Source organism: Furipterus horrens, unplaced genomic scaffold (assembly GCF_987537825.1).
Source record: "Furipterus horrens unplaced genomic scaffold, mFurHor1.1.pri manual_scaffold_3, whole genome shotgun sequence".
Classification (NCBI taxonomy): domain Eukaryota; kingdom Metazoa; phylum Chordata; class Mammalia; order Chiroptera; family Furipteridae; genus Furipterus; species Furipterus horrens.
Window position 1 is genome coordinate 195,580,599 of NW_028327173.1, and position 16,348 is coordinate 195,596,946.

Below are 16,348 nucleotides of genomic sequence, written 5' to 3' on the forward strand. Positions count from 1 at the left end.
GACTCGATGTCATATTCTCACTGATCGTTCTTAGCTAAACAAGTCAAAGAAAAAAATAAATTAAATTGCATCATCAGTTTAAATATTTATTCTCCTTTATAATTTCCATATCCTAAAGCCAACTTGTTTAACTATTAAATGTACATGCTGCACTTAGATTATGAAGCTATAGCTCTTTTTTCCTTACAAGTTACATGTGTTGCCTTAGTCACCAAGAGTAAATGGAGGTACTATTTTGTATGAGGTGTTTTCTGAGTTTTTTTCATTATATTTCAGAGAAAATAATCATTACTTTCTTATTTTGAACCATCAAAAACAAATTAAAAAACGATATCTTCGGTACCTAGTATATTTTCATATGAGACAAATACCATGCCGATGCTAATTCTTTGGACAATAAAAGAACATTTTGAAGTTTTTCTAATGTTTTTCAGAAGAATTGATACTTATGTATGCATTGTTCGTTTTTTACAAATAGCCAAGATGTATTATGAAAGTAAAATAAAATATTTTGGCCAAATACAACTATTTGCATTTTTTCTCTCCATCTTCCTTTAAGGCAGTAATCACACCATCACAAGATTTTCTGAATAAAATTCAATGGAAAAAAGTAGGCAATGGAAAAATAACATCCAGCTGCTTGTCCCTACGTAGAGGGACAAAAAGACAAACAGGTTGGTGATAAATGCTCCTATTTTGTCGTTCTAGCAACAAAATTACTGCCTGACAAAATGACCACAGAACTTCCATAGGGGTTAAGGCTCATGCGTGTCGGGCCAGCAAGGGGTAGGCAAGACATCCACATATTATAATAACTTATTTTCCACGACTCTCAAAGTAAAGCTCTATAAATAAATATGGCAATTTCATTATTTATTTAGCTAGATGTCATGTCCTAGTCAATGATTTGTGTGCTTTCTTTGAGAAACAGACACCCTGAAGAAAATTCTTCCCGTATTTTCATAATGTTAATCAGGCTAATAAGATTTTAAAAGCTAGAGAAATAGGTAAAGGAAAGCTTACACTGTTATGTGGTAAATTTTAGAGAGGCAACTTAAATACCAAAAGGAAAAAAAAAATTAACTCATTAAAGAGTTTTTTTCTGGATTACGTACACATTACAAGAAAATGTTCAGGCAAAATGTACAACCTGTTAAATTGAATTTGGCAGTTTATATGATCCGTTGCCATTCTGATAATTCATTTATTTAACATTATTGAAATCAATCTTCTGTCTCAGCCTGCATTATAATCATCATGATATTAATTAAGCTTATTCAGTAAATAGATAATTCATTTTCATCTTAGGCTAGGATTGCTGGCATTCTCTTTACTTCTGTTTAAAATTTATTGTGTGTATTCTATCATCAGTGAGACCGCTGTTCTGAGATATAGAATCCTCACTGGCCCACCTGTATCTGTGGCTTTTCCTGGGTGGGAAATCTGGATAAGGAGACTATCTTGCCTGTAGAATTTGGAAAACTGTTGGTATTTCAAATATTTTTGTTTTTTAAAACACTTCCCATTGTGTAGAGGAGGAAACAAATCTTTTCCATCGACCCTTCTAGATTCTTAGCTCGGGCTCCATAACCAGACACATTAACAAGAGAAAACCACACACATTCGTCTAGAGCGGGAAGGGATGGAAAAATGTGATATGACAAAGGGGTGTGAACTGAGGGTAGTCCACTAAGGGAAACGTAGCAAGGCCTGTTTTTCAGATTCTCGAGGCCCAGCTCTGTCTTTGGTTGCTTCTTACCTCCAAGGACAGGGAGGGTGTCTCTCACAGGAGAATCGTATGACTTGCTTCAAGGAAGAAGTGGGGGGTGGGGGCAGGTCAGAGAGTCCTTCCTGCACCTGCCCTTTCTCAGATTCCTCCAGCTTAAAATATTCAGTACGCCAAGGTACCATATTTTGGGGTAGCATGTCCTAAACCCCACCATTCGCTAATCTGAAATTTTCCCCAAGAAGTGTGACTGTCCAGAAACTTAGCTGGTAAGTGGTCCCATGTCCCATTGACCCAGTCTCTCAGTCCTGGGAAAAGTCAGCCCTAAACAGGTGTGTCTCATTTCAGGAGGTGGTGATACGGGTGGGACGAGGGCACCCAGGCGCCCACCCAAATTAGGCCTCTGCATGGTGTTAGTAATTAGGCATTTAACGAGGTACACTTCAATGGAAATGAAGGAAAAAGAGGTTAATGGTTAGAACAAATTATAAACTCAGTTTTTGAGTCCAGAGGGCAGTCAGTCAAGATTTCTAGATGTTGGGATCAAGGCACCTTCAGGTGGTTGGGCCAGGCAGTAACAGCCCAGTGAATTTCCCGGTTTGCAGTTTGAATGTCTCCGGTGATAGCAGTGGGTATTCATTTAAGTCTGCTTCACAGGGGCCCTCTGGGAAATCTCAATGTTGGTTCAAAGTCAAAAACGATTTTATTTAGAATCTGATTTTGGGAAGTTTGTCAAAATGTCAAAAGATGTGAACACTTGATGGAATAAGATACTGGTCATCTGTTTAACCAAAGTAACAATAAAAGATTTTAAAGGCTAATAGAGAAGGTTACATAGCTGTGAACAAAACCCTTTTAATATTAAGAAGATTAGGTTTTCTTTAATCAAAGGGCCTGATCAAGGCAACATGGAGCACAGGACATTATTTTGATAAAACACAGACTCTTTGTTTCCTAGGTGAATTACCTGAAGGGTAACTGACAACCTGCACACCCTGACAGGTGAAAAACCAAGCCAAGGTCTCAGGATGCAAACAAAATCAACAGGAAAGCAATAGCTGTCCCTGGGATGGAGGATCAATAACCAATAGGTACTCAAAACCAAATTTATAAGAATCACAATTCAAACAACTAATTCTCATAAATGTTTTTTTTTTTTTCCCCTGCTAGTCTGAATTTGGAAAGGAAGGACAAAGAGGAATTTTTATCTTTTTCTCTCAACTAAGAAAGACAGAAATTCATAAAAATGGCATGGTTAGAACTCTTACCTTCTGCCAGCTCTTTGGCCGTTGTCCCAGACGCAACTGCAGTTTCCCAGGAGGGTGGGGTATCCCAGCCTTCCACCGTCCCATCCTTGCTGCCAGAAACTATAGGAGAGGAAAATACATATTTATTTTTTTCCTTCTACCCTAGTTTACTAGCTGGAGCTTTCTAACAAAAGATAGATTTACAAGCGAAAAGCATACAACTTTATTTCTTCTAAGTTTTATGTGACGTGGAATCTTCACTAGGGAAATGAGGAGTAAAGTAGTTAAACATGAACATTTTTATGCTGATTTGAGGAAGAGTGGAAAGTCATGGGAAAATGTAACAGGACAAAGTAGTATGAGGTACGGGTGGTAAACTGGGGACAACTTAGCAAGACTTCTTCATTTAAATTCCTTTCAATGTCTTCAGAGATAAAGATGCTCCTTTTCTTTGGGTATAGAAAGGATACCTCCTACAGAAGGATTTTATAACTTGTTTCAGGGGAGAAGGAGGGTCGGTGAGTCCTTCTTGCCCCTGCTAGTTCTCAAATTATCCCTACCTAAAATATTCAATATGCCAAGATGCCATATTTGGGGATAGTGTGTCCTGAACCCCATCAACTACAGCTAACTCAGTAGTAGGAGAAAAATCTTTGTTCAGCTTAAAGTGTGTGTGTGTGTTTATATGTGTGGAAGAGAAAGATAACATTCAAGAAACATGTATTATGTATTTCAGGAATTCATACACTGGGAAAGGATATAAATAGTACTTGAATCTTTAACCCAAAGTCTATTAAGTTGCATTTAGATGCTATTTCTGTTCCAAGTCAAACATCTTAGAAACCATTACTCTAATTTTTTAAAAAACTAAATATGATATTTACTTTTGAACACAAAAATAAACCCCAGATTTTTAGCCAGCCTCTACGTTATAAATGAGATCTGCGTTACCTACAAGCAGTGTGTGCGATCTTACAAGTGTGCCCCAAGACCCACACCCTACGACATGCTCTGTAAGTCACACTATCTTTGAGCCCGAGAAACTTGATGTCCTTGAGTGATACCCAACAGGTGTTTATCTCATCCTTTGTTTTCCTTTGTCATGGCACAATTTTCCTCAGAGATTTTAGTCAGACAACTTGTTGCGATTCTCCTATCTTTGTGACATCAGAATCTTGGATCTGGACCAAGAGGCTTTTAATCAATCCAATTAAGGGAATGCAAGTGGGAGTCCTGTGAGGAAGAGCCGGTAATTTATGGGGCCTGAACTTCTGAAATCAGATTAAGGCAACACTGGGTCGCATGCTGAAACACCAAGGTTTGCAAAGGGCTAACAATCTACCCTTTGTCTTTCACATCACTTCCCACTGTCCAAGTTAATAGGTCCTTTTATTTATTTTCATTTAAGTCTATTTAGTATACCATATTATATTAGCTATAATAGTTTCAGGTGTACAATACAGTGATTTGACATTTTTATACCTTGCAATGTGATCACCCCACTAATATTAGAAATCATCTGTCACCGTGCAAACTTATCACAATATTATTGACTATATTATTGAGTAAGTTCTTCTATTAACTAATTTGGCCCTGCTAAGGCTTTGGTTTGGCAAGTTGCTAATATAATTCTTAATACGTAGACATGATATACCAAGGAAAAGGAACTGCTATAAATAGGCCTTTAGTAATGTGGTGGTAAGGTATTGGGAAGGGAAGTGTTCTATTGTCCTGTGATTGGGTCTTAGTCATTTAACAAGCCTGTGCCTCTGGACTGTGAACTTCCCAAGTCTTTCTCAGAGTTTTTCTACCTGCCCCTTTCTGCCCCTCATAGGGCAGGGTGGCCACACTGGGCTGGAGTTGTATATTTCCTTTTCTTAGGTCAGGTAGATTTTGGCTAACTAGGTTCCCCTGAGGGCAGGCCTTGTTAAGAAGAGAGAGCCTAGTGCTCTGGTGCTGTTTTTGCCAGAAGCACAAGGGGATTTTTCTCTGATGTTTACTGTTAGAACCTAGTCAAGATAATAGAGGTGAACCTCACAAACATGTGGGCGTCCCTCTATGACTGGGCCCCTTGAAGTTTTCACCTCTCAGAACTGTCCACACTGGGCCTCCAGAAATTCGTCATCATAGTTCAGGGATTCCTTGGCCAGCACCAGTTCCCCTAGTGCCTTCACTCAGGAGTCTCTGCTCTGCGAAGCCAGACTCCCCATATTTTTGGCAGTCTCCTCACTCTTGGGGGTAGCAGCTGTCCCTATATTGTCCTTCTCTTATGAGTATAAGAAGAGTTTTTGATTTTTCAGTTTGATCAGCGTTTTACGTATTGTTAGGGTGGAGGGGTGACTTCCAGGGTCCTGACAAGCAGAACTGGAAACTGGAAGTTCTAAATGCAGGGTGGGGCAAAAGGAGGTTTACAGTGGTTCATATGGAAAATAATACAGTAATTAATAAATTATACAAGAATCAACGCTGTGTTGTGTGTACTCACAACTGTAAACCTACTTTTGCCCATGCCTGTACTTAGAACTTCCAGGGTCCAGTTCTTCAAAAAGTAGTAATTCTAAGAATGCATAGATAAGGAGTGTTGAAAAATATCCCTACAGCCTAAAGAGGAAAATACACAATGTCAGTCTAAATCTTCAAATAAGGTAATACATGGATGGTATGTGATCACCAATATTTTAAACGGCGAAACAGACCCATGGAGAAGACGGTGAGCGTGAAGCAGAGTGAGTTAGGTTCGCAGGCACACCTTCTTCCACATGGGATTCTACCGCAGCTGCTGCCACAGCAAAGAAAGGAAGTAAAAAATGAGCTCCTGGCTGGAGAGACGTACCGGAATGCATGAAGATGTCTCGTTATCTATAAGGAGAACAGTCTCAGACTTCTGAAAAGCATCGAAAAAGGAAACTGGAAGAAAAGCGTCAACCTTTATGTTTTATATGCAACAAAGATGTCATGATCCTGAGGAGAATTAGCCCTCGTCAGTCAGTTATTTCCAAACTGCAGCAATAGATGATTTAATAAGGTAATGGTGGAAGGGACTTCTGCTCAGGCAAAAATATTGTAACCTTACCACTATTTTTAATCTTTAAGATATATCAAATGATTTAAATTCCTCTTAATATTCTGATGGCATTCCAAGACAGTCCTATTGATAAGCACAGGATACGAACTCTGTAATCCTAACAAATTTATGAATATATTATGTTGCCCTTTAGTTAGCAAACTGAATATGATGTTAGACACAACATACCAATTTACTGCTAATTCAAAGATGAAGTTTTAAGATTTATTTTCTGCATTTGAATCTCACTCTTAATTCTTGTTGTGTTGGGGGAAAGTGCATGTTTGTTTTGCCATTGAGTATTGTTTTTGTTGATTGCATGTGATGAAATATTTATTGTAAGGACCGTCATGCCTCTAATAATGTGTTCTATATAATTAAGGTGAGTTATTAGAAAAGTACAATGATTAAAACTCTAATCATGTAACATTTTTATAGGAAGTTTACAGAGACTCATCTGAAAACCATTCCCAGTCGTGCATTTTCAAATCTGCCCAATATTTCCAGGATGTAAGTCATTTTTTAACATAAAAAGTTTGCAATTATGATGTTATTTTCTAAGTGTGTTTTATCAAGAAAAATAATCTACATATGTAATGTATATGAAATGTTATGTACAGAAGATAATTGGGTTTTGTTACACCTGTATTCCCTAATCCCTAAATGACTTTTTAAAGCTAAAATAAATTTAAATTCATTTGCTCTTGAAAATTTAACAATTCTTGATGTATTTTAATATAGCTCAGGATGTGGCAAAATATTACCTAAAAATTTCTCCTATCAACAGATTTCCCTATGTATCTATAATCAATCTATCTTAATTTCTCACTTGTTACCCCTGGTACAAAAGTTTACATTGTGCCATAAATGTAGCCAATGATTTCAGATTTCAGGATTACCTAATACAACTCACTGTTAAGTGAATATCTCTAGCCCTGACCTGCTCTTACAGTTTAGGCCTGCATTACAAACTCCCTTCCAAATATCATGGCCCTGATGTCCCACAAGCAGGACAAACTCAGCATTTCCAAAATAAACTCATCATCTTTCCCCTAAACTGCTCTTTCCCTACTCTTTCCTTTTAACAGCACCACCATTTAGTGGCCTGTAACTAAAAACCTCAAATTCCCCCCTTCAGCTCTTCCTTTCCCCTCATCTCCCTTACACAATTGCCTATTTTGATACGTCCATTCATTTGACAGATGTTTATTGAGCCCTACTTTATGCACATTAGGATCATCTGGGAAGCTTTATAAAATAAGTATTTACCCCATCCCTCATAAACACTGACTTAATTATCCTGGACTAAGTCTTGGACATCTTTACATTTTAATAGCCTTCCTTCCCGGTAGTTCAACTGTATGGCCAGGGTTGAGAATCTCCACTACGGCTACAAAATGGACACCATCTGTTAATCATTAATTTTCTCAAAGGTCATAGACATGCCTCTCAGTAAAAATCAGTCACTGAACTTGGCTGCATTAGTCATTCTCATTACAAGATGGAATTTGAGGAGACTATCTGAAATGTCATTCCTTATGTATTCGTGTAGTTAGAAGTTTCCCGTTCTCCCTTTTTAGTACTTAAAGCTTTTGTTACCTTTTGCTTACAAAATTCAAAACAAACCTTGAATTTTTAGCCTCATCAAAATCAAGAACATAATTATTGAGATAGTATGTAGTCATCACCCCATGGAATGTTCCACTAGAGCATTGTGGCTTTCTCTTCATCTTCTTTGAAATTATATCTCTAATTCCATACTCTTAGGTATTCCATTAAAAATGCCTCTTATGCATTCTTGAGTTCTTTTGTGATGTCTTTCATTTTCTGCTCTTTTGTGTAACTTACCTATTCATTCATTTAGTCATTCATTCACTTAACATATTTATTAGGAGTCCAGTACATGTGAAGCACCATCAAAGGGACTCAAGATTCAATGGTCACCAGAAACAAACATGGTTCTCCATTTCAGAGAATTTGGGGTATAATGAGACAACATAAACCAGATATCAGCCAAACAGTTGCCAAAGTACTGTAATGATTACGGAAAGAAGTTCATGCTGCTATGAAGATATATTATGAGAAATTGACCTAATCAGGAAATTTGGGGAAAGCTTCTGAAGGAAATATCAGTTAATTGGAACCTAACAGATGAGTAAAACTTTATGTATTGGGAAATTGTCAGGTTTCTCGGGATCTTAAAAAAAAAAAAAAGTAAATAATTTTAACATTATTAGGAAGGACCTGTGAGTATTGTATATGTTTTATGATCTGGGGAGCCCCTAACAAAGAAGTAACATCAAAATAGCACGTTTGGAGTTCACAACTGTACTAACTTTTTACTTTGTCTTATGTTTTTGTGATGCTTAGCTACTTATCGATAGATGCAACTCTGCAACGGCTGGAATCACATTCCTTCTACAATTTGAGTAAAATAACGCACATGTAAGTACAATGAAAAACACAGCATAGTCCCTGACTGGTGTGGCTCAGTGGTCAGGCACCAGTCTGATTCCCAGCCAGGGCACATGCCTGGGTTTCAGGCCAGGTCCCTGGTGAGGGGTGTGTGAGAGAGGTAGCCGATCTCTTCCTCTCTTTCTCTGTTCCTTCCCCTCTCTCTCTAAAAATAAATAAATGAAATGTTTTTTAAAAAGAAAAAGAAAAATTCTGCATAAACCCAAGCCACTGCCACTCTTGATTGATAATTTGGGGGTTCCAAATGGCAATGCCCATCCAACTATGGCTAATGGGAAGACCATATGGGGAGGTCCTTAAATCACATGATGTTGGAGAAGAGCCCAGCCGAGCTCAGTCTTCTAGTAATCCCCAGGCATGGAAACCTCCAGATCAATCCAGACACCAGCTAAATACCAACCAATGATCACAGTGGATTCCATGAGAAGCACTGGCTGAAATCCTAATCCACAAAATTGAGCTATAATAAAATGGTTGTTATTTTAGCCACTTTATTTGGGGTAATTTGATACCCAGAAGAGGTGGCAATTATACTCGTATATCAGTTAAGGATGGTTAAAAGACACTGAGGATTTGCAAGAGAAAACTACAAGACCAACAGGTTTCTTGGTAAGTTACTGAGGGTCCTAAGTGGATACAAATCAGTTCTCCCAGGTTCTAAACTTCAGCTGAGATACTATTTGGACCCAAAAGTGTACATTCAATAAAGATTTATACTTGTAAAATGAAACACTGGCAGCCACTTTTATCTTCTATGTCTTTTTCCTCTAAAGAAACCAATAGCATATAGATGGTTTTGCTGTTGTTGCTCCTATTAATAATAGTCACCAATGACTGAAGGCCTTTTATGGGCCAGCGCTCTGCTGAAAGTGCTTCACGTATACTGTCCCACTTAATCTCACTAAGCCTCAATTTCTACTACGTAAAATGAAAATGATAACACACAGCTGACAAGCAGAATTTGAAACCAAGAGTGTCTGCCTCCAGAACCAAGGCAACCATAATATCTCTTTAAGGATAAGCAGACATAATTAAATAAAATGTTGCCTTCAGAAGGATGTTTTTACTTTTATGTGGGTTTTTAAAAAATCACAAGTAAGTAAAAAATTCTACCGTTAGCTATATAGTGATTTTTGGCAAATAGTGTTACAAAACTTAATTTTGTCAGTTCATTAAGTTGAATTAAGCAGATTTATTGGGGGTCTTAGAAAACCAGACTTAGACCTTATCATTATATAATCATGAAAGTAGCAATATGTATCTTATAGGCAATTTGAAAAATTACTTCTATCAAGTTCTATTTCCAGGAGAAAATCTGCTGATAAATTTACATTTTCCTCAATCTGCTTCAAAACTCTGAACATTTATAAACTATTTGAATTAACATCTATTATTTTAAATTCCTCAATAAATTATAATATGCATCAAATCATAACTGTCACCTTTTGGTTATAGATTATTTTCTCCCAGTCACATAATGGAATGCTAGTGCTAAAACTCTTCATTGATAATTATCAAAGTAGAATAGTTAAGATTTCTTTCATTGAAGAGCTTTGATAATGTAAGAGATAACTTATTCTATGAGTTTATAGACTTTAATTGAAAAGTGAGTGCTAGTTTAAAAATCAGGACTTGAGAAGCTAATGATCTAATATATTATAAGAACTTGGTCAGACTTTATACTTTTTGACCCAGTAAATTCACATCTATAAATTTTTCTTAATAAAATAAACAGAGGAGTGAGAACAAGTTTACATAAAAAGCCATTTGTCTTAGAGTTAATTTAAAATAGCCAAAATTTGGAAACTACTCAAATGCTTAGCTAGAAGAATGGTTTAATATAAAATATTGAGCAAGTATTATAAGTCTGTTGTCATAGACTATTTGGTCCCAGAGGAAATGCTTTTAACATAGTGCTATTTTTTTTAAAGATATATTTATAGAGAGGAAAAAAACACCCATTTTCTTTGCATCACGAAATGATGGGAAATTTCACATTTTTTGTTGTGAATGTGGTTAAAAGTTTTTACAATGTATATGTATTATCCTTATAGTCAATGGAAATAAACTTTTAAAAAATTAAAGTTTCCTTTAAGATGCATTATCTTGAAATTAATACTTGATGTTAAAATACATGGGTGATTTATGACATGATAAAAAACCTATCATAGAATGTTACTTTAAAATTATTTTACGTAATTCTAGTCCCGGTTTTCACCTTGGTACTGTACAGCATTTAAAGCATTCAAAGTAACGCAGTGATGGCTTTGCCAATGTATACACATCTTGTTTTTAAAGTAGTTAACTAGTTTCTACTTCCCTACATCTCCCAGAGCTCACAGTAAAATTGTACAAATTAGACGTCCATAATTATTCATTTAGTTTTAATGCCTCTCATTCCCCTCTACTCACCAGAGTGAGCAGACCTAGTAACAGTCAGACTGGCCTGCCTCCCTTTTATTTTTTATTTTTTTAACTATTGGAACTTAAAAGCAGACTAGGGAAAAAAAAAAAGAAAAAGAAAAAGAAAATCAAATAATGTAAAAGTTTAAAAGAAGCTGGGGACCGGCTGAGAGCTAGGTTTTTGGCTTCAGTTTCTTGTTTTAAACAATGTCGTCCTACATATTATTGCATTTATATTTCTTAAAAGTCCAGCTGTGCTGACTGGGGCAGCTTCTCTGCTCTTCAGATCCTTCATTCTAAGTCTGTCTCCTTGCCCTGTGCGAGTCCAAAGCTTCCTCCTCTCCCTTGGCCCCTCGAACTTGACGGGTGAAATGCCAACTCGCCTTCACTATTGCGCCCAATTTGTTTCCCAGCTTGGCGTGCTTTTCACTCATGACTGGGGATGGTCAGGGTGTGGGCAAATATCTCTAAGCTTGAGGATCACAGGCAAATGCCTGATAAATAACTGAGGTGGGAAGGTGGGGCACAGGACAACGGAAGGAAATCAGTAGTTGGAAAGTTCCTTAATTAGAGGGGTTTTAAGCCTCCATTTCCCCCTCTTTTGGTCCTCTGGCCCCTCAACCTGAGAACTCCCTCCTCTCACCTTGCTGATTTCCCATACTCTTGGGGTTTAGGCTGGGCTACTGAGTCCCCGCCACAATGCCAGTTGTTTTAAATAAACTAAGTTATCTGTTCTTGGCTCTTATTAAGACTTAACCAATGTTTCTCAGAAAAAGAAACTAAAACCCAGAATCTAGATCTAGACATACAATTAAAATGAACTAAGTGTATGCTAAATTATTATTCTGATGGTTTATGAAAACACTGCACACACTTTTACCTAAACGTCCATTTTATTTGAAATGTAATAAAGGGAAATTAAGCAATAATGGCCATTTAAATATTTCCTTAGTTCTGGGGGCTGATTTCCTTTAAACATTACTTTAAAAAAAACACCTGAATTTGGAGTTAGAAGTCCTAGATCAAGGACCAGCATTGCCTCTAATTGTTTAACAGGAGATCAGGCCCTTGACTTTTCTAAACATGCCTCCACTGTTTGGTCTGCAAAGTGAGGATGAGATTACCTTCTCCACTTATGTCCGTTCTGCCATTTCCTCACTGGCAGAACCGTCTTGAGTAGTAAGAGCTGTACCCAGTCCCTTTTTCGCCCTTTCACGTTCCAAGCCTGGGTCTTCCTAAGCCATAAGCTTCACAATTCTCAAATAGTTCCCTGACACAGCAAAATCACCCCACTTCGCAGAAGAGCATACGTGAAGATTTGAACCCCTATCTGGCCCTGCATATTTTTTAAAAAATTGATATGGAATCTCTATTGCTTTGCTTTGTTCTGTTGTTTGTTTTTTTTTAACTTGAGGATTTTTGCACACCTTTTATTACATATTTTTTCTTCTTTTGAACAAGATAAAATAAAAAGTAAAAATCACACACTCCTAGCCTCCAAACCTATCTGCCAGACATGACCACCGTGAACAGTGTACTCTGTATTTTAAGAACTTCATCGATGTTTATTACATTGGTTTGAGCAGGCTAATTACTATAAGAAAACGACAGACGTGACAACGTGGCACAAACAGCCCTCAGGTGACTGAAGTTTATTTCTCGCTCACGGGACAAGACTGTGCAAGTGAGAAGGTCATCAGGGCAGCTCTCCCCGACACAGTCACCCAGGGACCCAGGCTGCTGACCCAGCGGCCTCTCCCCCTTCACGTGTGGCTCACACCTGCTCTGGAAGACATCTCCATTCCAACCCGCTGCGCTCCATCACGCATAGGCTTTCTTCCCCTCCGCGTCCCTGGCTTCCTGGCAGCGTGGCTGCCCTCCTGTGTGCTTGGGCCGCGATTCCGTAACTGAAAACGGTGTGATTCGCATTCAGCCTCCAGGCATGCTTGGGACTCATTCAGATTTGGACCCTTCTTTCACCTTTCTCCTGTTATCAGACGTTCTACTCCTCCTTGCTTGCTTTCTTAGAAAAAGTTACACCTGCTACCTTCCCTTCGGACCGGACCTTGCCTCCATTTAGTTAACTACCGGTAATCAGCAGATACTTTGTTTTCTCCTAGCTTCACTGAGCTATAATTAACAATCTAACATTGTGTAAGTTTAACTACAAGGTGTTGACTTGATACACTTACATATTGCACTGTGATTTCTGCCATAGTAATAGCTAACACCTCCATCCTGTCACATAATTACCATTTCTTTTTTGTGAGGACATTTAAGATCTCCGTTAGCAACTTCCAAGTACGTAATACAGCATTATTCACTATAGTCACCATGCTGTATATTAAAGCCCTAGAATTTGTTCATCTTATAACGAGAAGTTGGTTCCCTTGGATCAGTATCTCCCCATCTTCATCCCCAGCCTCTGATAACAACAACTCTGCTCTCTATTTCTCTGAGTTCAGCGTTTTTAGACTCCACATATAAGTGATATCATACAGTTTATCTTTCACTCAACATAGTTTTTTTTTTTTTTTTAAGTCACTTGTGAGCAAGTGTTAAGCTGACTGTCTTCTTACCTTGGAAAGCAGGTTCTTTTCCCTGGTGTTTTCTTGCAGTATCTCCTACTCATCTTTCCTTTAACTCTTTCTCACGTTTCCCCCCCAAACCCCTCTTCCCTTTGTGTCTCCCCACCCCCTCTCCTGCAGCCTCCCCACCTCTTGCTTCGCTCACGGCAGCCATGAAGGCTGCGGCTCATTTAACCAGCTGTAACCAACAGCACTGCCACGTTCGCCTTTCATTCATGACCTCTAAAGCTAATTCATTTGGCTACACTTGAGTTCCTTGTAGCATTCTCCTGGGTCGCTCACTGAAGTCTGCTTATTCAACTATAGCCTCTTCTGGATCAATTTTCCAGACTACAAACCACACTCAAGACAGTTTCCTAAACTCTCCTAAATAGTTTACATCTGACTGTCTCTGACAGCAGCTCAAAGCCTCCTCCCGTAGGCGGGGACTTTATCGCTCACCCTGCAGGGACGGTGCACCGCCCTGACAGTCCACCAGGCCCTCGGAGGGGCAGGGCAGGGGAGACATGAGATTGTGCAGCAGGCGGCCCACCACCTCAGTTTACCTGGGACAGAGGGAGTTCCAGGAGTAGAGGGCTTTTAGTTTCAAAACAGCACAAAAACTTAAATCTAAAGTGGGTCTTGGTTGGGTAAAGATCGAGATATGACAAGTTAGGCTTATTGGAAACACAACATAAAGTTTTTGAAGTGAGGGTTCTGAGAGTTTGGGATATAAGCTATTGTTGCATTCTGTTGAAGCTTGATGGGTATTTCAATAAAGTTATTTATCTGGGGAAAAGTTACAGTAATGAAAACACTGGGCCAGTAAGGTTATATTAATAAAGACAGAAAACTGAGGCAAGGGAGGGGGTTGATCATTTCTGTTCTCAGAGTTCACTCCATCCCCTCTTTTCCAAGGTCAGTCTCATATGCAACATCCTTAGTCACATACCAAACCTAGTGTTTTGTCATTCTTTTGCTTTTACATTTTGTACGAACATTGCAGCACCTCCAACCCAAGTTCTTGATATCTGCTCTAGCTTTCGTTCCACTTAGGAGAATAACAATAATAAAATAATCATTTATAGATCCCTCACTGTGTGCTAGGTCACACATCAAATTTCTTATAGGCGTTATTCAATCCTAACAAGAGTCCTATCAACCAGGTGCTGTTATTGTCCCTATTTACATATAAGGAAACTATGGCCCAAAATGTCAAGGAACTTGCCCCAGGCCATGTAGCCAGAGTGGCAAAGCCAAGATTCAAACTCAAGTCCAGCTGACTATTCAGCAATAAACAGGACTAAACTACCAATACACGCTGCATGGATGAACCGCACAGACATTATGCTAAGGGGAAGAAGCCGGACAAAGAAGACTACATATTTGTGATTCCGTGTATTCGAAATGCCTGGATACGGCAAATTTATAGAGATAGAAAGCAGATTAGTGGTTCCTAGGCATGGCAGACGGGGTGGGAATTAACTGCAAATGGGCATATGATTACTTTTGTCATTGATTAGAGAGGTTCTAAAACTAGACTGTGATGGCGGTGGCACAATTCTATAAATGTACCCAAAATCGTTTAGTCGCATACCTGCGATGCATGAATTTTGTGGAAATTGTCCTCTCATATCCTAAGTCTTCTAATTGTCACTATCAGCAACTGAATGCAGGTTCCTTTAGGCATCAAGCTTTAGGTGCCTCCCAAAGAGGAAAGCCTACAGGGCTTCCTGGGCTCCTCTGTGCTTTCGTACAAGCACGGGGAGGGCTGTGAAACTCTTCTAACCAATCCACACTCATTGACTACATTTGATTTGATCAATGAGAGCCTGTTTCTAACAATCACTAATTTCACTGATGCTAACTGCATTTCAATGAGCATCTGGGTAAGCTACAGCCATGCATGATATCACACCACGTGTACTGAAGAGTCTTACATTACTGGCGTAGAAAAATAAACCCAAGTGAACTGTTGAGACGCACTACATCCACTACCTCTAAAATCACCATGAACTGAGGGTTCTTACTGCCCTCGTCACCTCGCTGCCATCAATCAAATCCACTCGACCTCCCAACCTGGGCCAGGAGACTTGCTACTGTTCACAGTAAAGGTTTTCTGTCGACCACAAGCCACTGAAGAGATTTTTCTTTCCTATTTATACCTAAAAGTAAGAAAAGGCTCTGAGACTCTAATTAAGAGAAAGGTTACCCAAAAATGGGAACGGACCAAACACAAGTCGATGATGTGAGAAGGCTGAACAGCGACTGTGACCCCGCGAGGAGCCCGGAACAGTCCGTGGGGTGCCGCGTCAATGTGTGTTCTTCTCCTGTTAAACCTGATTTATGTTGTTTTAGCTTTGATAAGAACAGAAATGGATGCATTTATAGTAAATGTGCTTCTTGTAACTTTTATAGAGAGATCCGGAATACCAGAAGCTTAACTTTCATAGACCCCGGTGCCCTGAAAGAGCTGCCTCTTCTGAAGTTCCTGTAAGTATTAACTCTACTTCAGTCCCATTTAAACTTTTTTTTTCTAGAGAATTATAATATTATTGTCTACCAGGAGTCTCCCTAGGATGATGTGGTTCAGGATCGTTTTTTCAGTTGGGTAAGGCCTAGGGCAAATCATGTCCTATGGCTTACTCCCTACCCTTTCCCATCAGGCAAGGTAGCAAGTGAAATGATCCACATTTTAAAAAACCTACTCAGCCCTGGCTGGTATGGCTCAGTGGGCTGGGTGTCGTTCCGCAAACCAAAAAGTCACGGTTTCCATTCCCGGTCAGGGCACATGCCTAGGTTGCGGGCCAGGCTCCTGGCTGGGGGCATGCAAAAGGCAACCAGTTGACATTTCTCTCACACATCA

At 38.9% G+C, this 16,348-nt stretch overlaps 1 protein-coding gene across 1 annotated transcript in view; it reads left to right on the forward strand.

The window, feature by feature from the left end:
- TSHR (thyroid stimulating hormone receptor) overlaps nucleotides 1-16,348 on the forward strand; it is an 87,136-nt gene that overhangs the window by 31,983 nt on the left and 38,805 nt on the right. The window contains exons 2-4 of the mRNA XM_090271265.1: nucleotides 6,476-6,547; nucleotides 8,408-8,482; nucleotides 15,901-15,975. Coding sequence (XP_090127391.1) covers nucleotides 6,476-6,547; nucleotides 8,408-8,482; nucleotides 15,901-15,975 — 222 coding nt within the window. The remainder of the gene's footprint in view (nucleotides 1-6,475; nucleotides 6,548-8,407; nucleotides 8,483-15,900; nucleotides 15,976-16,348) is intronic.